Source organism: Microcaecilia unicolor, chromosome 6, assembly GCF_901765095.1.
Source record: "Microcaecilia unicolor chromosome 6, aMicUni1.1, whole genome shotgun sequence".
Lineage (NCBI taxonomy): Eukaryota > Metazoa > Chordata > Amphibia > Gymnophiona > Siphonopidae > Microcaecilia > Microcaecilia unicolor.
The window spans coordinates 341,094,112-341,118,388 of NC_044036.1; the positions used below are offsets into that span (position 1 = coordinate 341,094,112).

General features: G+C 44.0%; 1 protein-coding gene across 4 annotated transcripts in view; it reads right to left on the reverse strand.

Moving 5' to 3' along the window:
* Positions 1-1,864: 1,864 nt before the first annotated feature.
* BAIAP2 (BAR/IMD domain containing adaptor protein 2) overlaps positions 1,865-24,277 on the reverse strand; it is a 137,004-nt gene continuing 114,591 nt past the window's right edge. For 2 of the 4 annotated variants that reach the window (XM_030208593.1, XM_030208590.1), the window contains 6 exons: positions 22,081-22,279; positions 20,930-21,131; positions 20,664-20,735; positions 19,130-19,292; positions 17,485-17,522; positions 1,865-2,193 (listed from right to left, as the gene is read on the reverse strand). In XM_030208593.1, coding sequence (XP_030064453.1) covers positions 2,124-2,193; positions 17,485-17,522; positions 19,130-19,292; positions 20,664-20,735; positions 20,930-21,131; positions 22,081-22,279 — 744 coding nt within the window. In that variant the 3' untranslated portion in view covers positions 1,865-2,123. Of the gene's footprint in view, positions 2,194-11,562; positions 11,599-14,088; positions 15,177-17,484; positions 17,523-19,129; positions 19,293-20,663; positions 20,736-20,929; positions 21,132-22,080; positions 22,280-24,277 lie in introns of those variants that run through there. The other 2 variants (XM_030208592.1, XM_030208591.1) reach the window with 2 other exon arrangements.

Genomic DNA, 24,277 nt, shown 5'->3' on the forward strand with positions numbered 1-24,277 from the left:
CATTAATTTTTAATTCAATGCTTATATAACACGAGTAAAACAAGCCCGTTTCTGACACAAATGAAATGGGCGCTAGCAAGGTTTTCCTTGGAGTGTGTGTGTGAGAGAGAGTGTGAGAGAGAATGTGTGTCTGTGTCAGAGACAGAGTGTGTGAGAGAGATGGCATGTGTGTGAGAGAATGAGAGTGTGTGTGTGTGTCTGTGTCAGAGAGAGTGTGTGTGTGAGAGAGTGTATGTGTGTGAGAGTGTGAGTGTGTGGGGGCTCCGAGTTCCATGACCCCCTCCTTCCCTCCCTCTCCTCCGAGTTCCAGCCCCCCCTTCCGTCCGAGGTGTAGGCCCCCCTCCCTCTCTCTCCTCTCCTCCGAGTTCTTGGCCCCCCTTTCCTCAGAGTGTGTATGTTTGAGAGATGGAGTGTGTATGTGAGAGAGAATGAATAAGAGAGAGAGAGAGAGTGTGTATGTTTGTGTCAGGGAGAGACAGTGTGTGTGTGTGAGTCTGTGTGTGAGAGACAGAGAGTGAGTGAGTGTGTGTGAGAGAAAGTGAAGCCTTCAAGCCTTGAAGCATTTGTGCGCTCTGTAAGGCTCCATCTCCTCAATTGACGACACGTAGTTCCGGAACGTGGCAGGAATGCTTCAAGGCTTCACTTTCTCAGCTTCAGAATGTTGGAGGTGCGTTTTATTATATAGGATCTGTAAGCCCGAAAGCAAGTACATTTAGGTACAGTAGGTGTTGATGACCTTGTAAGAATACTAACAGGATCCTGGAACGTAAGAGTTTGAAGTCCTCTTAATGGTTGGAAAGAATCTTAAAAATCTGGATTTCCCAGCACATTCTGATCCATCTTCTCCCCTCCCCCCCCCCCCCCCCCCAACTTCCCTCTTGAGACTTCCATTTGTCTGCTCTTATCTTTCACACATATGTTCTAACAGTGCCATCTTTTGCACATACTGTCCTGACCTGTGGTTTTGGCCTTTGAAAGTTAGAGCAAAAAAATGTATTGTTAATCTAATAAAAAAAAGTATCATCTTATTTTCCAGTTCTTGTTTCTCAATATAGGAACCACTAATATGATTACTGGTACCTAGCCTGTGTATCAGTGATTCTCAAACCATGGGTCACATCTTTCCAAACCGGGCCACTCCCCCTCTCTAGACTTTGCCCAGTAGTTTTAGTCAGCATCAGGCTTAAGAGACAGTGAATGTTTACAGGCTCTGGGGCTCTCCTAGGTAAGCTTCCTGTTAGGCCAAGTACTGGGGGTCTTATGGCCACAAACTGACTCATGCTGCTGCATCGTTCCTGCTCTGGGATGAGCGGGGTGGAGACCCACTTTTTGCTTTCTTCATCCAGGATCATATGAATTTTCCATTCTTAAAATGGGGTCACAGCACTGCCACATAATACTGGAACTCAGCTTAAGTGACATCTTCCAACTAAAACACCAAAACTGAGAACTATTAAGAAAAGTAGTAAAAGGCACCAGTATGAGTTCTGTTCATGTACAGCAGAACTAAGGCACAAGCAAGCAACAGAGCTGAATACTCCACACACGCCTCTTGCCCCCATTTCTAGCAGCTCCAGAAAAGCACATTAGAACTTAAATTTCAGAAAATTGTTTTGTACTGGATAAGCTCTCCAAAAAAAAAACCAAAAAACTAATTTAGTCCATCTTTTCTATGTTATGCCAGAAGTCATTAACATGATTGTTATCCATGGGATAAAGTGTGCAATGTGGAGAGCCACCCTGAAAAGGCCAGTGATGAAAAAATAAGGCGCATTCACTGGGCGATACTTTAATTTGATATGTTATCCACTCGGTGATGTGGATACTGCAGATTTTCCACACCTAGAAAATACTTGCCTCAGAGTTTGATGACAGTTGCTTTAATTGAACTGAACAAAATCACGCTGGGGGTAAGGGACATTCAATATCTTTTCCACAACTGAGCTACGGTGATCGCTGTCTTCTCATGCTACTCGGCAGCTCTGGTTCACTCTGGAGTTTATGCGCTCTAATTCCACTTCCAGTTTTAATATCAACACAAAATGGTTAACTGAAGCGCACAGAGCAAGAAAAAGTTAAAAAAAGAAGTCTGCAACAAACAGAAGGCAGGTACCCTGAGAAGATCAGCTGATGAAGGGAGCTGATCTGTCATTGGTCACTGTTGGCTTAAGTTGGATATCAGCAAAAGGGTTTCTGTGGAGAGAAAGCAACATGTTTAACCTGTGTTGAGAACTAAAATCAAAGCTAAAAAGCAGCAACAGGAAATCAGCCTGACAAGACAGAAAATGTTTAACACAACACGTGCACAGGGTGTTCTGTAATTTGGTCTTAATTGCCACATTCTATAGAGCACTTGAGACATAACATGGCAAGCAGAGACTGAAACTTGACTTATGAAAAGGCAACAATGGTTCCAAGTCACTGACAAAGTTGCTGCCCCACTGGCTGGTGTACACTTACTCAAATCAAATGACAAACATGATATGGGCCAATTAGAAATGTATCTGCATGCAATGAATTTAACACAGACCACAATTAGCTATCAATCCTGTTAACCAGTAATGTACAGATATTGCATCTAAAGAGACTTAAGTTTAGACTATTTTGTTCAATTAGCATAAGTAGTTGTTGAGGCTTAATGCGAAGACAAAAAGGAAGTGGAACTATGGAGGCCGGAGAGGAGTCGGAGCAACAGAAGAGCAGCTGTCCCCCTCCTCTGCCTGAAGCACAACGCTGCTCTGCTTTGGAGTCTGGAAAGCGGTAGAACTATGTAAGTTCCAGGCCACTCCCACAGAAGTTAAGTCCCAGTGGTAGCTGCTTTTAGATGCATATTTTGAAAAAATATTCAATATAAAAGACTGGATCTATGATTAGAACCAGAGTAATGAATGCTGTTTCAGCTCCTTAATGCAGTGGCGTAGCCAAGGGTGGGCCTGGATGGGCCTAGGCCCACCCACTTTAGGATCAAGCCCACCCAGTAGCAGCACACCTGATGTGTCTGGCAGGGATCCCTAAGCCCCACCAGCCGAAAACTCTCAACAACTGTCCCTCCTGCATACCAGCCTTCCCTCTGATGTATTCCCACCTATGCGGAAACAGGAAGTTGCATCAGAGGGGCCAACATGAGCAGTGTGTATTAGTTGCTGCTCACTGCTGGTGAAAATCTGCTATTTAAAAGGTATGCGGGGTAGGGGGGATGTTTGAGATATCATATGGCATGCAGGCAAGAGAGTGAGACCAAATCACTTGTGGGACAGGGCGGAGTTCTTCTGCCCACCCATCTTGGGCCCAGGCCCACCCAAATGTAGGTGTCTGGCTAAGCCCCTGCCTTAATGGTGGCCTCCATTTTAAATTTACATTTTATTAAGGCAAGTCTATTAGATGCAGTATCTGTACAACATTTGTATTACCTGTGCCAACATGTTCGGACTGGTAAGAGCAAAGGAAAAAAAAATCTCCAGCACTCCAGGAAACTGCTTAAGATGCTGCAAAAGCAAGAGGCTCCTGCCCGCTTAAATCTCTCACACAGTGGGCCAGCCACAAATATGCAGTAGCACTTCACCAGTCAGTGCTGCTCCATGTATGTAGAACCACAAACAGGAGTCTTAACTTTTTCCTGTTATTGAATATAGGCCAGCACTCGCAAAAGCACCAGGTCACATCTGCCGGTTCACCATGCCAATCCAATCTCCCCGATTCCCCAGTTGCGATCCTTTCATACCAAATCAGCACCCTCACATACTTCTCTTACTCAACTCCCATCCTGATTGCCCCTGCTCCACCCCCCCCCCCCCCCCCCGCCAAAGTAGAAGCAGACCACATTTCAGCTGAAACTGGTCCAAAATTCTTTTTCTGCCTGGTTTTGACCAAAAGGCTACAGCCATGGTTTCAGTCAATTTGTGCTTTTACCTATTTATCTCACTCCCTACCCCCTTCCCCTCCAAACAGGCATTGCCTTTCCCCCTAGCCAACAACAGGAACCCCTCTCAGGGTGTAAGGGAAGGAGTGATCCCCAGTCGCTCCTGCCCATGCTGGCTCTGCTCTCAAAATGGCTGTCATGACCTCTAATGGCAATCTTGGAGACTGCCACAAGAGGTTATACCAATCGTTTTGAGACCAATGCTGAATTGGGCACAAGTGACTGACAATCACTCCTGCCCTGACTACACCACAAGGGATTGCAAGGTGGTCTGGGGGTGAGGTGGGGGGGGGCTACTCTTCATATTTTTTTTGTGTATGTAATACGACTGGAAGTAATGCAACTGGAAGTAATGCAGTTATATGATCTTGAATACTAGTTTAGCAGGAATTTAAGCCTGTAAATTTGGGATAAGCTCCTGAGGAATCAGCTTCTCTGTGGAGCACATCAGCTGTCACTTCAAATGTAGTGCAAAGTCAACCATTGTAAAAACACTATGGCTTTTAGTTTGTTTTCACTAGCTGAGGTCCGTGTGTGTGTGTGTGTGTGGGGGGGGGGGGGGGGGGGGGGGGCATTTTGCATGGAGGTTAAATATGGTCTTTCGTTATTTAAATTACAGTGGGGGAAATAAGTATTTGATCCCTTGCTGATTTTGTAAGTTTGCCCACTGACAAAGACATGAGCAGCCCATAATTGAAGGGTAGGTTATTGGTAACAGTGAGAGATAGCACATCACAAATTAAATCCGGAAAATCACATTGTGGAAAGTATATGAATTTATTTGCATTCTGCAGAGGGAAATAAGTATTTGATCCCTCTGGCAAACAAGACCTAATACTTGGTGGCAAAACCCTTGTTGGCAAGCACAGCGGTCATACGTCTTCTGTAGTTGATGATGAGGTTTGCACACATGTCAGGAGGAATTTTGGTCCACTCCTCTTTGCAGATCATCTCTAAATCATTAAGAGTTCTGGGCTGTCGCTTGGCAACTCGCAGCTTCAGCTCCCTCCATAAGTTTTCAATGGGATTAAGGTCTGGTGACTGGCTAGGCCACTCCATGACCCTAATGTGCTTCTTCCTGAGCCACTCCTTTGTTGCCTTGGCTGTATGTTTTGGGTCACTGTCGTGCTGGAAGACCCAGCCACGACCCATTTTTAAGGCCCTGGCGGAGGGAAGGAGGTTGTCACTCAGAATTGTACGGTACATGGCCCCATCCATTCTCCCATTGATGCGGTGAAGTAGTCCTGTGCCCTTAGCAGAGAAACACCCCCAAAACATAACATTTCCGTCTCCATGCTTGACAGTGGGGACGGTGTTCTTTGGGTCATAGGCAGCATTTCTCTTCCTCCAAACACGGCGAGTTGAGTTCATGCCAAAGAGCTCAATTTTTGTCTCATCTGACCACAGCACCTTCTCCCAATCACTCTCGGCATCATCCAGGTGTTCACTGGCAAACTTCAGACGGGCCGTCACATGTGCCTTCCGGAGCAGGGGGACCTTGCGGGCACTGCAGGATTGCAATCCGTTATGTCGTAATGTGTTACCAATGGTTTTCGTGGTGACAGTGGTCCCAGCTGCCTTGAGATCATTGACAAGTTCCCCCCTTGTAGTTGTAGGCTGATTTCTAACCTTCCTCATGATCAAGGATACCCCACGAGGTGAGATTTTGCGTGGAGCCCCAGATCTTTGTCGATTGACAGTCATTTTGTACTTCTTCCATTTTCTTACTATGGCACCAACAGTTGTCTCCTTCTTGCCCAGCGTCTTACTGATGGTTTTGTAGCCCATTCCAGCCTTGTGCAGGTGTATGATCTTGTCCCTGACATCCTTAGACAGCTCCTTGCTCTTGGCCATTTTGTAGAGGTTAGAGTCTGACTGATTCACTGAGTCTGTGGACAGGTGTCTTTCATACAGGTGACCATTGCCGACAGCTGTCTGTCATGCAGGTAACGAGTTGATTTGGAGCATCTACCTGGTCTGTAGGGGCCAGATCTCTTACTGGTTGGTGGGGGATCAAATACTTATTTCCCTCTGCAGAATGCAAATAAATTCATATACTTTCCACAATGTGATTTTCCGGATTTAATTTGTGATGTGCTATCTCTCACTGTTACCAATAACCTACCCTTCAATTATGGGCTGCTCATGTCTTTGTCAGTGGGCAAACTTACAAAATCAGCAAGGGATCAAATACTTATTTCCCCCACTGTATATATATTCTGGCTTGGATACCATCTGAGTGATTCTAAAGAATTTCCAGGCTCAGTTGGACACAATGAAGGTGCAGCGTTTTAGTCAGTCAAACTTGTGGCATGCAGAAGCTAGGTTCTATAAGAAAGAAAGCCATGGTGATTGTGCAAGTAGTTACTGGTCAGCTTATAGTGTTAGCAGGGAAATAACATTGCAAAGAAATGAAGTTTATATATTAGAAAATATTTTGAGAAATGTATTGCTGTTGATAGTCCTCACATTCAGTGACATCAATGCACTTTTTTTTTTAAATTCTGGATTCTGTATCAGGCTGGTAAAATGGCTGCAGTGTAGACCACTGTCTTGTCTCCTTTATTCTATATTAGTAAGAATCTTGATCATACTTGTCCTTTAAATACAAAATGGAAAACATCTCAATGCTACTTTCTCTTGTTTGTACAGTTTGGGTAAGATTAAAATGCTGGTAATTTTAACACATTCTCACAAAGGTTTTATCTCGGAGGATATTTAACTACATCCATGTTGACTTGGGAACCTACATGCCAGACTTGTTGAGAAGTCTCTGTTAAAATGACTCTTGCAGTTGTCAGCCTGTGCTTGCAGTTACTGGGACGGGAGGGTAATCTCCTGTGGGTTTAGCAGAGGGGCTGCCAAACTGCAAGCTCCGACAATCCCCAGTAAATCTTCATCAGCTCCTAGTCACACAAACTTTAGTTTTTGTCTGAAACCAGACCATAGGTTTTGGCAGAAATTGAAAAAAAAACCCCAGTTTTCAACTCTACCCCCCCTGACCCCTCCCCACCCAGTCAAGACTTACCTGGGGGAGTAACCATGGTGGTATAGTGGGACAGAGCCAAAGCAATCTATCCCCGGCTCCCCCCCTCCTTCTGGCTCTAGGTGCAAAATGGCACCTCCCCTGCCCCTGGCAGCAGTCTCGAAGTGCTACTGCTAAGGGCCAGTCTTCTATATAAAAGCAGTTAAACAGAAGACTGACCCCTAGTGGTAGTACTGTGAGACTACTACCAGGGTTCAGAGAGGTGCCATTTTGCACCTGCAGCCAGACAGGGCGGGAGGAGGACCACTCCTGTCCCATCCCACTATACTACCATGGATGCCCCCCTCCCCCCCAGTAAGTCCCAGAGGTTGTCCGGGGAGAGGGCTCTCTTGTACATATGGCCATCAACAGAAGGAGGATCCGAACAGGGGGCGAACCAGCATTGTCACAGATCTCCTATGCAGAACCGGACCCACCTGAGTGCCAGAAGCTTAGCAGGGTTTAAAAAAAGGTTTGGGTAATTTCCTAAAAGTCCATAAGCCATTATTAGGATAGACTTGGGAAAATCCACTGCTTTTTCCTAGGATAAGCAGCATAAAATCTATTTTACTGATCTGGGATCATGCCAGGTACTTGTGACTTAGATTGACCACTGCTGGAAACAGGATACTGGGCTCAATGGACCTTCGGTCTGTCCCAGTATGACAACACTTATGTAAGCCAGAAGAAGTCCACTCATACCTGGATATTCAATGTCATTGACTGAACAAAGCTTGGCCTTAATATCCAAGACTACATTTAAATGACATCAGTCAGCACATTAACACACTGACTGCTAAATATCCATGAAAAAAATGTTTTCTTTATACAGGGTAGGTAGGTGCTGGTAGAGTGTGGGGAGCTTTTCACAAGTTCTCCAGGATTTGGGGTTGGGACAGAGGCAGGTTTCTCCATGCTGCTGGCGCTCTCATCTAGGTCACGATGCACACAAAATCCCTTTAGAAGTTCCTATGGAGTGCAGCAGGAGAAGGGATCATTTGTTCCTTCATTTTGGATACAGACTGATTTGATATTCTAGAGAAAGACACAATATTGACCCTGTGTATAAATCTTTATCCTACCTCCCTGATGGACTGTTTGATATGGGCACAGTTGAGGTGCTTTAAAAGCTGTACAGTTTACATGTTTGATGGTTAACACTTCTGGCCAGACTACAGTGAGAATATTCATTGCCAGATACTAATATAAATATTCCCCATGCTACAACAGCATCGTAGGAGGTGGGGAGAGGCTGCTTAGGTAGCCCCCCCCCCCCCTCCAGAGGGACCTTATAGAGCATTAGCTACCAGCTGCTCCTTTGGCTTGTGTTAGCTGAAGGTATATTTCAAACACTGGTAGCGAGTGATTGAAATGAAGACACTGGGTGCTTTATTTCGTGCTAATCATGTTCATGCTGCTTGGAATCTCTTTATCGGATATTTATAAAATGTGCAGGCAGCAAATATTAAGATAAGTACACTTCAGTACACCCTCTAAGAGCACCTGTTTCCTTTGAGGCATTGTGAAGTACTAGGTCTTTCATAAAATATTCTATACATTGAGTACAAACACTGGGATACAAGTATAGGATTTTTTTTTTTTTTCCCCCTTGGGAAAGGGAGAGGAGTGCGTGAGAAAAGCTGACGTGAACCAACCTTGAGATAAACCTCAGGGTGACTGGGTGACGTGAACACAGAACCAGCAGGATTCTGTGGTGCACAGGGAGCAGAGCTGGCTCAGATAGCTCTGGCCTGCTAGTGAACTGTATACAGAATTACTTCCAATGCAGCACACTGTCCAACAGTAACAGATTTAATTTTTCATACTTCTCCAGAGGTGAACAGTAAAGTTAATCTCCAAATGACTGCCACAGAAATCAATATGAAACACAGAATTCCCAAAGTGAAGGACCCTCTGCTCCAAGAAACCCACCACAAGAATGAAACACCCACACTCCTCCTCCTCCCCCCCCCCCCCCCCCCCCCCCATGGACTCCAGGAGGTATCATCCTTGCATCCTCTTCTGTCTCTTACCACCTTGGAAAATGTGACCTCAGCCATGTGCCAAGGTGGCAGAAGAGGGCACAAGGATGACACTTCCCTAGGCTCCAGGAGCTGAGAGGAGCAAGGTAATCTGGGAGCTCTGGGTAGAGGGTCTCCCTGGTGCAAAGTACCTCTGCCAGTTAAGTTTTACTTCTGGTTTACCACAGACTTGACACTGTGAGAATTAGCTTGCTCAGGTTTTTAATGCAATATTACAGCAGCTTGTAAGATGCAGAAGGAAACCACCACGCAAGTCAAGCGGTGTGGAGAAGCTGCAGGCTGCAAATGAGAAAAGCCTGAGTTCACCTCCCACTCTTATCACCTTCAGCAAGTTACTTCATCTTCCACTGCCTCAGTTCCTGCCTAAGAAAGCTTACAATTTATTGTACATGATTAACTCATTTAAATATGGAAAGGTGAATAAATCCTACACCCAGTTAATTGTAACCTGCTATGTTACCTGGGATATAGCATTTTTTATTTTTTTTTTTATTTTTTGGGTGGGGGGGGGGGGGGGTTATGTAACGAATCTGAACAACAATTATGGTTGTCCATCTTTTTTGGTATAAGAGTACATCCCTCCCTTAGTATTAATCCCCTCCCTCTGCATAACCAGAGGGAGGGGATTAATGCTACATTATTGTATTTGCAGAAAAAGGCCTAGCTTGGTTGCCCTGTGCTCAGTACCTACAGATTATCAAAGTCTACTGTCATCATGTTAAGGAAAGCAGTAAAATGGAGATGGTGAAATTCAGGTATACATCTAAAATGCTCTGCTGCATGACCACCAGATAACATTCTGGCCGGCCCGCTCGCCCTCATAAATAAAAGGAGAAAAATCTTGATTATCAATCAGATTGTAGATTGACTCCTAAGAAAGCAGCAGCCCCTTTGAAGGCCTAGAGAAAGAAGAGATGACTATCTGACAGTGGCTGTATAGGGAGGGTGGACAAGACGTACATCGGAAACCCATTCACTGCACCATCCAGCTATAAGCAATTTTCAAAGCAACAGACTATAGAGTGTTACTATTACATTAAAACCCTGAGAGTTGCAGCCCTCTGTATAACAGAACTCTGCAAAAGCAGAGCAGTACATCAGCTAATGTAACACCCCCCTGTTTGTGCTTTCTGCAAAGTTTAAGCAACTTGAATACTCTGCAGCGATCTTCAGTGAGAAGATACGAAAGGAAACCAGAAGACACAAATAACTCTACCCACAGAGGAAATTCTTTCTGGAATATTCCAGAAAGAAAGTAATAAAAGCCTTTGTGACTATCTGCAAGAGCATACAAGTGTGGTTAAATCTATACGAGAGATACATAGGGCAGTGTGGCAAGCTAAGGTACAAGCAGCTCATTTGCTCCAGTGGAAAAAGCACTAGTTCTGCCTTAGAAAAATCTGGCTTCTGAGTTATACTGGTAATCAGATTCACATGACTACAGCCCTGTTTCCTACCTTACCTTGCCAGGACCAGTTAAGCTCTCCACTCCTATGCGCAACTGTTGCTGTATAACTCTGGGTCATAGTCATGCATTATTTCCTATTCACATTTTCCTCAGTGATCTGTGTAGGTGTTTTTGGATAAGAGCTAAAAATGGGAACATTTTTTAAAAGGGGATGAGACAGTAGCTCAGTCTCAGCTTCCCCACAAAAATGTGGGTGTCTTCTCAAACTTCTCTCTTGCTGCGATGTTAATACTGTGTTGGTCGGTGGTTCTCAACCCAGTCCTCAGGACACATCTAGCAAGTCATGTTTTCAGGATACCGACAATGAATATGAATGAGAGATTTGCACACAATACAGGTAGTACATATTCATTGTGGGTATCCTGAAAACCTGACTGGCTGGGTGTCCCTGACTGGGTTGAGAACCCCAGTTCTAAAGACACACCCAAAGCAGAATTAAACACACCCTTTAATATCTTTGCATTTTCTTTTCTACTAATGCTGCTTGCAAGCAAGAAGTCAGCAGATGGCACAGAAGAAGCAAGGAAGACCCAGGAGACTTCCAATTCCCCCAGCAGGAACACCGAGGCGGTGCGAGTGAGCAGGTGCTAAGCTCAAATGCATGCGTTATAACACTGTGGTTAAGAGACCAGAACCCTGAAATAGTGAACGGGCAGGCAAAGAGCTTCCACCAAGTGCAGGAATTATAGTGCTCCAGTCTGATGAACAGAACAAATCCATTCTGACTTAGGAAGGCTTTAAAAATAGGCTTTGCAGTTTTAAGACTGACATTTTCTGGATTACAAATACACTAGATCACACTGCATCAAGCTAAAACCAAAATTTTATAGGATACATATATACTAGGCAAGTGGGAATAGATGTTCTAGGGGAAGCTATTTCACTTTTCCATATACACGGATCAGGAATCGGAGCTCTGCAATATTTTCCCACATGACCTGAAAATCAGACTGATATAATTTTACACCCCAACTATTCATGATGAGCCCCTTTCCCCCCTCAAAGAGCATAAAAGTCAGAAATCAGGTCAGATCAGAGCACTGAGAGTGAGGGGGCAGGGGAAGCAGGAGCAGGTGTGATTTTTGGCACATGGAAACTGTAAACTTACAATACATCTCAAAATCTGGCAACTTCAGCATCAGAACTGTAAGGAACAGAAAAGCATTTTTGCATAAGTATCATGTGCTTTAGGAAAAGCAAGTACATTAGGACTTATGAGAATCTCTACTTGCTGTCAGACAATTGATTTTGCCTTAGTACAGCCTCCATGGTCCAACTACTGTGTCAGGCATTAGAAAGGAAAATTTCAAATCTGAAGGACAAAGCAGGGTAACCTTAACCCAATTCAAGATTAAAATTACAGTCAACATTTGCAATGAAGAGCAGGTAACCAGTATTCAGGAACACTACCATCTTCCCCACAAAACTCGCCACTGCTGCCTCTAAATCACTCTGTGGAAAGAATGTACACACTAGAGAATGACACGGGGACGGGACAAATTTTGTCCTTGTGTCACTTTCTGCTTTGAAGCCTGTTAATGAACTGAACTGTTATTTATCTTGATTAATGCAGACAATTTTTATTTTTTGGAAAAACAAGCAAACATACTGGCCACAGCTAGCAAAATTTGCGTGGGGGATCCTGTACATCCTGCTACCAGCACATCTTCTATTGCAGGAGGGACTGTGGAAGACAGGAGAGCTAGACTGAATCCTGAGATCATTGATGACTTCTTATTCGTCCACAGATTAAAAAATCATAACAGTGCTTCATAGGGCATATTTCTCCCCTCTGGGGCATATAGAACGGGCTGTATTTTGTAATTTATACACAATAGCAGCACAGCATATTGTTCCTTTTTATACTTTAATAAAAAGATTTAAATCTAAAATCATAAGTGTTCAAGGCTTCTGCAGATGAGAACAGAGCCCACGGGGATGGGGACAGGGCAGGGACGGAGACAGGGACAAATTTTATCCCCGTGTCATTCTCTAGTACACACTAGCTAAGGAGAAAATTCTCAACTGCTAACTGTAGTGTTCTTTACAAATCTTTTGCCACTAGTACAGCCCCACCAACTGTGTAGGACTTTTTTTTTTTTTTTGCCAATTTCATCATACTAATAATCCTTTAGAATCACAAGAAAAACAATGGATCAAAGGGATGGACTGGAATGATTCATTCATTAGTGGCTGCAACAATACACTAGAGAACATTAGAAAAAAAAATCATGGCGTATCGTAAGCTTCCAACATATACTTTTCAACGGACACAACCATTCCAAAAGACCTGGTGGACTGAAATGAGATTTCTAAACACTAGTCTTACAATATTAGCTTGTTAAACCACTAGTTTGTTTCATCACTATCATGTTCGCGTGTTACATAGTAACATAGTAGATGACGGCAGAAAAAGACCTGCACGGTCCATCCAGTCTGCCCAACAAGATAAATTCATATGTGGCACTTTTTGTGTATACCTTACTTTGATTTGTACCTGTCCTTTTCAGGGCACAGACCGTATAAGTCTGCCCAGCGCTATCCCCGCCTCCCAACCACCAGCCCCGTCTCCCACCACCGGCTCTGGCACAAACCGTATAAGTCTGCCCAGCTCTATCCCCGCCTCCCACCATCGGCTCTGGCACAGACCGTATAAGTCTGCCCAGCACTATCCCCGCCTCCCAACCACCAGCCCCGCCTCCCAACCAGCGGCTCTGGCACAGACCGTATAAGTCTGCCCAGCTCTATCCTCGCCTCCCAACCACCAGCTCTGGCACAGACCATATAAGTCTGCCCAGCACTATCCCTGCCTCCCAACCACCAGCCCCGCCTCCCACCACCGGCTCTGGCACAGACCATATAAGTCTGCCCAGTGCTATCCCCGCCTCATCTCCCACCACCGGCTCCGCCACCCAATCGCGTGTTAAACTACTATTATGTTATTTTCATCATCATGTTACCCAAGATCCTTCTATAATACTAATTGTATATCTTCTTACATGCTTCCACTATTCACGATGATTTTAAGCCACATTGAGCCTGCAAAGAGGTGGGAAAATGTGGGATACAAATGCAATAAATAAATAAAATAGTCAACTGATAGGCTTCCTTGTGTTTGAAATAATTCCACACATATATTCTACAAAATGTATAGGGAATATACATCACCATGCCAAATTTATTTTATCAAAAACTCGCTATACTGGGTAAGATACGATCTCGTACATCAACGTGCATTTTAATGTCAATCTTTCCCATCTTTCTACGCCTACCTCCCTACGCTTATTTCCTTCCGAACCCAATTCCTCCTACGTTCACTTACTTATCCATTAGTTTTGCATTTACCACAAACTGTATATTCTTCTCACGACTTTGTATTTCTTTATATTGTTACTATGTAAGCCGCATTGAGCCTGCCACGCGCGGGGTACAACTGTAATAAATAAACTCATCAACTAGAAGCAGTCTTGGCACACCTGCTATAAAGTTAATCTCCTTTAAGAGGTAATAAGGCAGACCTGGACAAATAAGTCACTAACAGCCTGTTCAATGCAATAAATAAAACTTTATTTGAACAAGAGCTTCAATACAGTGCACATTTCTCTTTAGCTTATAAAAGAAAAAAAGTCTTCTCTTCGTACAAGTTATGCTACATTCATCCGCTCACCAGAATTGCTTGCAAAGGGTTGGCACTGTCTCCCAGTGTAATGTCCGAAACAGAATCTCTGTCTATGTTTACACGTATTGCCAGCGGTGTCTGACCAAACCAGCATGTTTCAAAGTTTTAGATCATCAGGAAAGGAAGCGTGTACAGGTTTGGCACAGAGGAGTTTTCCCACCCAACACAAAAAGGTTCTAAGTCTGTACATGGGGTGTCGGCCCTTTACTCACACTTCCTAAAATCTGAAGAAGCAATAGCAAATCCTAGTGTTTGTGCCTCTACAGTTAGACATATAAAGAAGATGGAGAACACATGATGGATTTTCTTACCAAAACAAATTCCTCTTCTTTTTTTTAAGAAGTCCAATTTCAAAATAGTCTTTGGATTGCTTTTTGACTAATATTAAATTACTTTACCACAGCAGTAAAGTGAGGTAACAATATTCTGATACCAAAATGAAAGGATCCCCTGGACAATTAACCAATATAAAGTCATATTTTTCATCTATTCTGTATGAACTTGTTAATATGAGTTTCAAAGAGGACAGCATGGAGGACTTCAAGGATCCACTATCCACTTTTCTTAAAGCAAACTTTACATATTTTGAATTAAAGCAGAAGCTAAGAAAAGGCCCAGTAAGAGACCTCTTGTGATCTGTTTAAACAGGAAACAAGCATTTTAATAAACACTTAAAATGAATGTTTTACAAAAATAACAGTGCATAACACTAGAGCCCCTGCACACATTTTGATACTGCTGCTTATCAATTCTGGCCCACACTGTACCCTCAGAAAAGGGATAGTCACAAGATGGACAAATCCTCTGTTTGGCAGTTTCTGCTCTGAAAGGTTTCCTAAACTAAGTCAATTGTAAACATCAGGAAGATATACAGCAGCACCTAGATGATCACAAGAGTTTAGAAAAGGCAAAAATAACTACCCAACAGATCAGAGTTAGTAAACCACAAACAAGGAAGAGAGGAAAGGAGGAGCAAGCTCTTCAAAGCAGCAGGTCTCAGTCAAGGGTGTCCTCACACAGTTGATACCAAAGAGCCATTGCCGCTGTGAAATAGAAAACACAGGAATACTGCAAGACTGCATCAAACTTTAGACAGCATCTCAAAGTCAGGGTTTGGAAAGACCAGAAGGTTACATGCAAACAGAGATGATGATCTAAAGAGGTGGGAGCCCAAGGTCACGCACAATTCAAGCCCCTGTCAAGGAATCTACTGGCTGCTGTGAATAGTTGTTTCAGAATCAGTTTGGTCGTTTTTTTTACACAACACTTTTGTATGCTGGCACAGGCTATTCTTTTGTATCAATTGGACAATTGCCAGTGGTGTGCTGGAGCCGGCTCACATTTTCTTCCGACTTGCAAGCCGGTTGTTAAAACCCGCGAGCCGGCTCTCCTCCCTCCCTCCTCCCGGATCCGTCTCTCACCGACCTGTCCTTCGAATTCTTCGACTGCCTGCCCGCGCTAACTCTCCCCCCCCCCCCTGCCGGTTCGCGCTTTAAAAATGGCCGCCGAGACTTCTGCTGAAGTCTTGGAGGTCGCCCTTGTAAGTCTCGGCGGCCATTTTGAAGTGCAAACTGGCAGGGGAGAGCGCTGGCAGCGGGCAGGCAAGACTGCCTGCCCTGAAGAATTTGAAGGACAGGTCGGTGAGGGATGGATCCGGGAGGGAAGGAGGGAGAAGTCGCCGCTGAATAACTCGGGAGGGGTGGCAGGGGAGAGAAGGGGTGCTGGGTATGGGTACATGCAGGACAGGGGAGAGGAGGGTCACTGCTGGACACGGGTGGATGGAGGGCAGGGGGAGAGGAAGGGAGAGAGAAGAAATGCTGGACATGGATGGAGGGGAGGGAAGAGTGAGGAAGGAGATGAGATGAGGGAAAAGGAAGCGAGGAGAAAAACTGCACATGGATGAAGAAAATAGGCAGAAGCTGAGGACTAGAAATGAAGAAGAAAGGAGGAAAGGAAAGAAATAAATGGAAAGGAAGCCCTGGAAACGGAGTTAAGAGGACAGATAGCAGCAGAATCGGATACTGGGCCAGCATGATCAGAAAAACAGTCACCAGACAACAAAGGTAGAAAAAAATCATTTTATTTTCATTATAGTGTTTGGAATATGTTCACTGTGAGAATCAGGTGCTCAACATTAAAAGTTTATATTTACTTATTTATGGCATTTTCCAGGCTCTCTCGCTGGCTATAGCCAGCTCTGCAATTTGGGGGGGGGGGGGGGGGGCGCAGAGGGGGACCGGGGAGAGAGCCTGTTAAACATTTACTAGCACACCACTGACTATTGCAGTGTTCTATATGTTGGATTAAATTTAAGACTTGTTAAGTTGCAGTTGCTACAAAATACTACAGTTAAAATGATTTACGGTTGTTCCTGATATGATCATGTGATTCCTTTACTCAAAAGCCTGAACTAGCTACCAGTTTCTGCTGATTGCTTGTACTGTATTTAAAATCTTATAGGGGAATTGTTCTTTTCTTCTACAGTTAATGGCTTATCCAGCCTTTCAGAAGACTTCTCCTTTTTACTCTACTTTCACTGGGGTTTCCGTCTGTTAAAAAAAAGTTCTTGATGGTTCTTATCAAGCTAGCAAATTGTGGAACTCTATTCCTGAACGAATTTCAATGCTTTCTGGATATTTACAATTTCGTAAAGGATTAAAGACTTATCTTTTTAGTAAATATTTGGATAAATATAGTAGAGATCTCAGTATCCTGAATTGTGTGTTCTGAGCTTCTTGTAACCCGCTTAGATTCTTTACCGATTGTAGCGGGATATAAATATCCAGAATAGAATAAGTTTAACACACCAAGTACAGTGTGATTCAAATTCTCAGAACTGAGAACCCAGAGCACATCCCGCTACTGGGAGTGGGTACTGTAGGCATAGCAAGCATTTTCTGATCAGTACACCTACCACCAGTCAAACACTGCCCCATCTTCCACTCTCACGTCAATAAGCAATTCTTGCTGAGAGTTTTTTTTTTTAAACCAGCATACGATACAGAATGGGAAGAATTAAAGTGCTAAGCAAAGCGGGAAAACCCCTTGCTCAGTAGTGTCTCTACTGTGCAAGAAATGTGAATGCCATTAAAATACATTGAACATTTACTCCTGAATGGATTTTTACGATGCATGCTGTCTACTAATGTTCTGTACCAGACATTCTGCTGCCAACTCACTCCCCTCTGCCTACTCCCCTTTATTTCCATAACCTATCTGGGTAAATACTTTACAGCTCAGATCCATTCTGCTTCAAATCAGTACAGAACCATTTTTTGGACAAGGGATACTGCACCGGAACACCATTGGCATGCACCTCCTGCTAATCTTTTATACATGTAAGTATCTTACCTGCTCACAGATCTCGATGTACTGTAGTCATCGAGGCCCTGAGAAAGAAAAAGCACCACACATGAACATCCAGCATAGATCCAATTAATGAATGGTATATATTTATGCTACAGAAACTCTATTTATGCTACAGAAACTCGTTTCAACCACTTTTCAGAGTGAAAGCAACCACATGGAACATTACTAGGAAATTGCTGTGACCCCAACCTTCAATGCTTGCTGATATTAACACACAACTGGGAAGAATTTTTGTTACAGAAAAGACCCACTCAGAATATTTTCCACAAAAATTGCCTGACAAATGGCGGTGGGAGGGAAGACAGAGCACTGCAACTTCATTTAGGGCTCTCATCCATGCGGATCACAAATCCAGATTATAACCACTATGTTACATGCATCAAAGGCTACAGTAACACAATTATTTTCCATTTCTGCGAAAGATGTTAGCATCTCTCCAGAAATTACACAAATGTAGCTGGAACCATCAAAGTACAATGTAGGTAACGAGTAACTCATCTGTGTTACAGTCGCCTAATGATGTACAAGCCATATAGTGGCCAGTACTGGAAAAAACTGTCATCAGGCTTTTGTACTGGAAGACAAGCATTGTGTAATTCTGGAGCCCTGGACAATACACTATCTTTCTGCTCACAGTGACAACTGATATTAGATACGACAGTAAGAAGGAGGAAAGCTGCATTTTTTATTGCAAGATTTTAACACTGCTTCTTGGATTGGGACACGAATATTAAACTTGGAAAGGGGGACGGTTGTGGAGTTGGGAAGGTGGAGGGGGAGTTAAAACTTTGATGGTGTACTTATTATCTTGATATTATTTTGTTTGTTTACATACACAGCTACTAGCTGCATCACAGCAGCCTGACAATATATTACACAAGAACTCGTGGTCTCTCAAAACTGGTTGGCAGCTATACTACCTGAGGCCATTTCCATTTTCTCCTTCAGCAGATGGCTCCTGTAACCCTTGATGACACAAAGGGTGGTAGGGCACCTTACACTGTTACTTTTTGACTGGCAGGGATGGCACCATAGTGGCAGCCACGTGGTTTTACTATCTGGGCCTGAGCACATCACCTCTGTGTTGTGTTCAAATCTGTATTACGGATCCCAGCCTGATCCTGTGCAAGGTACTTCAACACGAATTACACCACTAATAGTCTGGGGCTGAACCAGAGCGAGCAGCCATCTTCCTGGATCAGGAGTAGAGGAGTAGCCTTAATGATTAGTGCAGTGGACTTTGATCCTGAGGAACTGAGCTCAATTCCCACTGCAGCTCCTTGTGACTCTGAGCAAGTCACTTAACCCTCCATTGCCCCTGGTACAAAATAAGTACCTGAATATATGTAAATTGCTTTGAATGCAGTTGCAAAATACCACAGAAAGATGGTATATCAAGTCTCATTTCCCTTTCCCTTCCTCTGGAACATGGAAATGTAGCATCTAAGCCTTTGAGCTTTATGCCAAATATATGAAGACCTTGGCCAGCACCTTGACTTTTAAATGGCGTGCCTGAAGCCCTTTAAGGTACTGATGGCCTGGGCATGAACGGTCCTGTAATAGTTGGACATTATCCATTTGCTCCTCACTTCACCTAGACACGTAGAAGCATGCTGGGGTTTCTTACCTGGGAAAAGACTGGTGCTGCCACACTGTAAGGTCTGGGTTTGAAAGTGTTATTGGACTGTGGTGGGAAATTCCGTGTGGCCATACCATAATCTGGAGTAGAGGCGGATGCATCATCTTTGTCTAGAAGGTTCCCCGTGCTGCTGCTTTTTCCAGGCTGTAGGCTATCAAAAAAGAAAAAACAACAAGGTTATACAAGTCAGATGCTGGAGAAACAAAGTCCATTCCCCAGATCTAACAGCGAGATGGCATTATGCTCTCCAAAAGATTCTCATATGCTTGTACCTTCCCCTCTACTTGACATACTTCCTCTGCCAAATGGAGCACGCGAGTGACTCCTTGTTGCTAGGCAGCATCCCTACAGCTCCATGTCTTCTAGCTTAGGAAATTCTGCAGTGAACGTTGACAGTCTTTGATCCGTCAGTGTAATAACAATGACATTTTCATTATATTATCTAGAGAGTCTCCAAACAGGGCATGGAAAGCAGCTATGTCCACCGACAACCTTGATAAAAATTCCTAAATAGGACCTAAAATTTGTTTTCCTTTTGTGTTTTAAGCTTTAATTTTTCTTGTTTGCACTAGATAGGAACAGAAGGGCACACGTCCCTGTAATTTATCCAGTTGCAAACTATGCCAAAATATTTCACAGGACCCCACAGTTACCCACAAAGGAAAGATATTCAACATAAAGGGATCTTTCACTTGCTCATCTTCCAATGTGGTATATATCATTCAGTGTAAAAAATGTAACGAAGGATGCTATATTGGAGAAACAGGCCAGATGCTTAAGACAAGATTCAATTTATATAGACATCACATGAACAATACTGGTGCCAGTAGGGTTCCCACGCCTGTTGGTCAACATTTTACAGGACCAGGACACTGTACCATTGATTTCACAGTGAGAATCCTGAAAGGTAACTCTAAAACCATACAAGAACGTAAGACCTTTGAAGTCAGAATGATTGAATATTTTAACACCCAACAGAAAAGACTTAACAAGGATCTGGGGTTCCTAGCCCATTATAAACCATAAAGCTGTATGTCTCTATTGATCACCCTCCCCTCACCTTTCCACACCCACCCTGTTAGAATATCAATGATATGCTTTGATGTCCCCATGCATACCTCCGACCCACCCCCATCCTCCCACCCTGTCAGACTGTCATAGTAATGCTTGAATGTTTTCACTTATATACACTGTCAGCTAGCACATTTGCTTATTTCCGATCTGAGGAAGAAGGGCGACCTTCGAAAGCTAATCAAGAAATGTATTAAGTTATGTCCAATAAAAAAGGTATCATCTTATTTTCTTTTCCATGTTTTATTTTGTTTGATTTCTATTGATAACACTAGATATGATGAACTTCAGCTTACCACCAGTGAGCTGGCTGCACCCAGGACACTGTATTAAAAAGATAGGTTGTTTCATATATTGCATCACCCTCTAAAAAAACACATTAGTGCATTATATATTTTGTTTTTTTATTCTTTCCATGTAACAGTTTAACTCCCTAATCGCCACTTCTCACCTCATGTGTTGTCTTTCATGGTTTTCACTAGCATTCAGAACTCTGGTGTAGGAGAAAGGGAACCAACCTCTCCTAAAAAAAGGGAACCAGAAAATACACTGAGCTGCCTGTACAATACTGCAGAATCACAGTGTTTGCTCTTATTTAAAGTTAACCATACTTAATTTGAGCTTCTTAAAAACTAGTGCCAGCAATGATTTACATTAATATTTAAAAGCAGTAAAACTTGACCACTCTAAAATGGATAGGACAATCCTCCTACGTACATCTTCGATTTCTCACTCTCGCCGTAATGCCAGCCGTCTCTGGCTTCGGGGACGAGCAAGGTGATGAGATCTCCCTCCTTGAAGCTCAGTAGTGTGGTGTTATCCCCAGCAGCATGGGAAAAGATGGCTCGTACTCTCATCCTCCCGTTCCTTTCCAGCCCAGCAGCCATGGAACTGGAGCGTGGCAGGGTCTTGTTTTCAACTAGTGAAAGCAAAAAAGAACATCACAAACCCTAACACTCAGACTTAGGACAGAATATCAAGTACTACTACTTAGCATTTCTATAGCGCTGCCAGGGTTACGCAGCGCTGTACAAGTTTAACATGGGGAAGGACAGTCCCTGCTCAAGAGAGCTTACAATCTAAAGGTTACAAACTATGTAGTCAGTGTAGGTATCATGAATGGGGAAGGTGGTTAGGCGCCAAAAGCAAGGGAGAAGAGATGGGCTTTGAGTAAGGCCTTGAAAATGGGCAGGGAGGGCGCATGGGCTCGGGAAGTCTGTTCCAGGCATATGGTGATGCGAGGCAGAAGGGGCGGAGTCTGGAGTTAGCGGTGGTGGAGAAGGGTACAGATAGGAGTGATTTGTCCTGAGAGCGGAGGTTACGGGTGGGAACCTACGGAGAGAGGAGGGTAGAGAGGTAATGGGGGGGCTGCAGATTGAGTGCATTTGAAGGTTAATAGGAGAAGCTTGAACTGTATATGGTAGCGGATCGGGAGCCAGTGAAGCAACTTGAGGAGAGGGGTGATATGAGAGTATCGGTTCACGTGGTAGATAAGACGTGCGGCGGAATTTTGGACAGATTGAAGGGGGGATAGATGGTTAAGCGGGAGGCCAGTGAGAAGAAGGTTGCAATAGTCAAGACGAGAGGTAACGAGCGAGTGGACGAGGGTTCGGGTGGTCTGTTCAGAGAGGAATGGGCGAATTTTGCTAATATTATAGAGGAAGAAGCGACAGGTCTTAGCTGTCTGCTGGATATGGGCAGAGAAGGAGAGGGAGGAGTCGAAGATGACTCTGAAGATCATGCTATCATTCATGACTTTTTTTTTTTTAAATTGCACTGAAATATCCATAGGTCAGCTACTGTAGAGTCGACCAAAAGCTGAAAGTCTTCACTTTGGTACACACAAGCTCACATGGGGGCAAACTTACCAGTTGCATAAGCATTTTTAGGAGTGACGCTTTTGCGCACAGGAAGTGTGTTGGAGTAGCAGTCACTCAGCTGCTTCTGGGACTGTCCAGGAGAAGACTTGGGATGTGTAGACTTGGTCTCCGGCCAGTGCTGATAATCATTACCACCAGGACCAGCAACACCATTCACTACCGGAACACCTTCCTGGCCAGACATTCGCTGCACAGAGAACACAGCAGTGAAGCATTTTCAGACAGACACCAGAATTTAAAAATTAGAATCCGCACTGCCCTCTCCAATGTCACCACACTTAGGGGTAGATGCATCAAGCAAACGTAAAAAAATCAAAATCGTTAAAGGCCCTAACGATTTTTAAAAAACGAAGAATGCACCAAAAAAAAAAGTCACACATGCTCAGATCGGTATAGAAACGTACAATGTATCAAAGAATCACAATACACATCGTTAATCGGCCCCCAAATCATGCGCAGAGCAGCCAAGCGTTGTTAGCTGCTCTGCGCATGCCACAAACAGTCAAAACACAGTCAAATCACAAGCACATGGCTCCCAAATCAAAACAAAAATAAAAAAAAAGGGTCGGGAGGTTACTGACGCCAGAAAGGGGCGGGCCCAGCAGGAGAAAGACGCGCCATCGAAGCTGGGCGAAGGCAGGCATCAGGCTTTCTTCTTGCCCGTGCAGCGCCTTCGGACAGAGGAGAGAGGCGCTGCACGGGCCCGGTAAGAGGGAGGGGGGCCCGATGGAGGAGGGGAATGGCGGCGACGACCCCAAAAGGGGGCGGGGCACAGGACGGAGGATGTCGGGAGGCGGAGCTGAGGTGAGAGAGTAGTGAGGAAGGGAGGGGGGCAGGGGCTGCTCGAATTTTGCTTTTTCGGGGTGGGGGGAGCGGCGGAAAGTGGGGAGCAGCGGAGGGGGGGCAAGGCCGTCCGTACAGGACGCTCCTGATGAGCGCCCTTGCCCCCTCCCGACCCTTTTTTTATTTTTATTTATTTATGTTTTTCTGACGTCCTTTGGACCAATCACAGCGCTTTTAGCTCTGCTAATGCGCTGGGATTGGCTCAAAGTTTGTTTATTTCTTCTCTTAATGATTTTTCCTGGCACAGAGCTGTCCTAACGAGTGGTCCAGACCTCTCGTTAGTTTTCCTGCCTTTTTCCTGCGTAAAGGCAATCGGAAAAGGTTAGTGCATGTCGTTTCAATGGGGTTTTCACACTAATTGCTCATCTCCATTCCGTTTTCGTTAGCTGCTGGCTTCCTCAGTAAAAGCCCTTTGATGCATGCAACAGATCAAATTTTCCTCGTTGGAGAGTCATTAAAGGCTCATTTAGCTTTAGTGCATCTGCCCATTAATACACTGTAGAACTGTTTACACCTAAAGCACTGGGCTTCATCCTGGACGCTACTCTTCCTTTTGAGCCACAACAGTCATATTGTCAAGACAATGTTCTTTAAGAGTTGATTGATGCGTAATGTTCGTCATTTTGACAGTAAACATTTTGCTTTATTAGTTCAGGCTCTTGTTCTATCCTACTTAGATGACTGTTAACAGTCTGTATTCATCTTATCACTGTTAAACTAAATTGCAGATACTACAGAACACTTCTGCCAGACGTATATTCCATTTACTTGAGTATTGCATTCAATTCTGGTCACTGTATCTCAAAAAAGATATAGCAGAATTAGAAAAGGTTCAAAGAAGAGCAACCAAAATGATATGAGGAAAGGCTAAAGAGGTTAGGGCTCTTCAGCTTGGAAAACAGACAGCTGGGGGGGGGGGGGGGGGGGGGGGGGGAGGGGATATGATTGAGGTCTATAAAATCATGAGTGGTGTAGAATGGGTAGAAGTGAATCGATTTTTCACTCTTTCAAAAAATACAAAGACCAGGGGACACTTTATTATAAATTACATGGAAACAAATAAGGGGAAATATTTTTTCACTCAAAGAATAATTAAGCTCTGGAAGCTGTATGATGTGGTAACAGTGGTTAGTGTATCTGGGTTAAAAGATTTGGACAAGTTCTTGGAGGAAAAGTCCATAGTCTGTTTTTGAGATGGACATGGGGAAAACCACTGCTTGCCCTGGGATTGGTAGCCTGGAATGTTGCTACTAACTAGGTTTCTGCCAGGTACTTGTGGCCAGGACTGGCCACTGTTGGCAATTGGATACTGGGCTAGATGGACCATTGGTCTGACCCAATA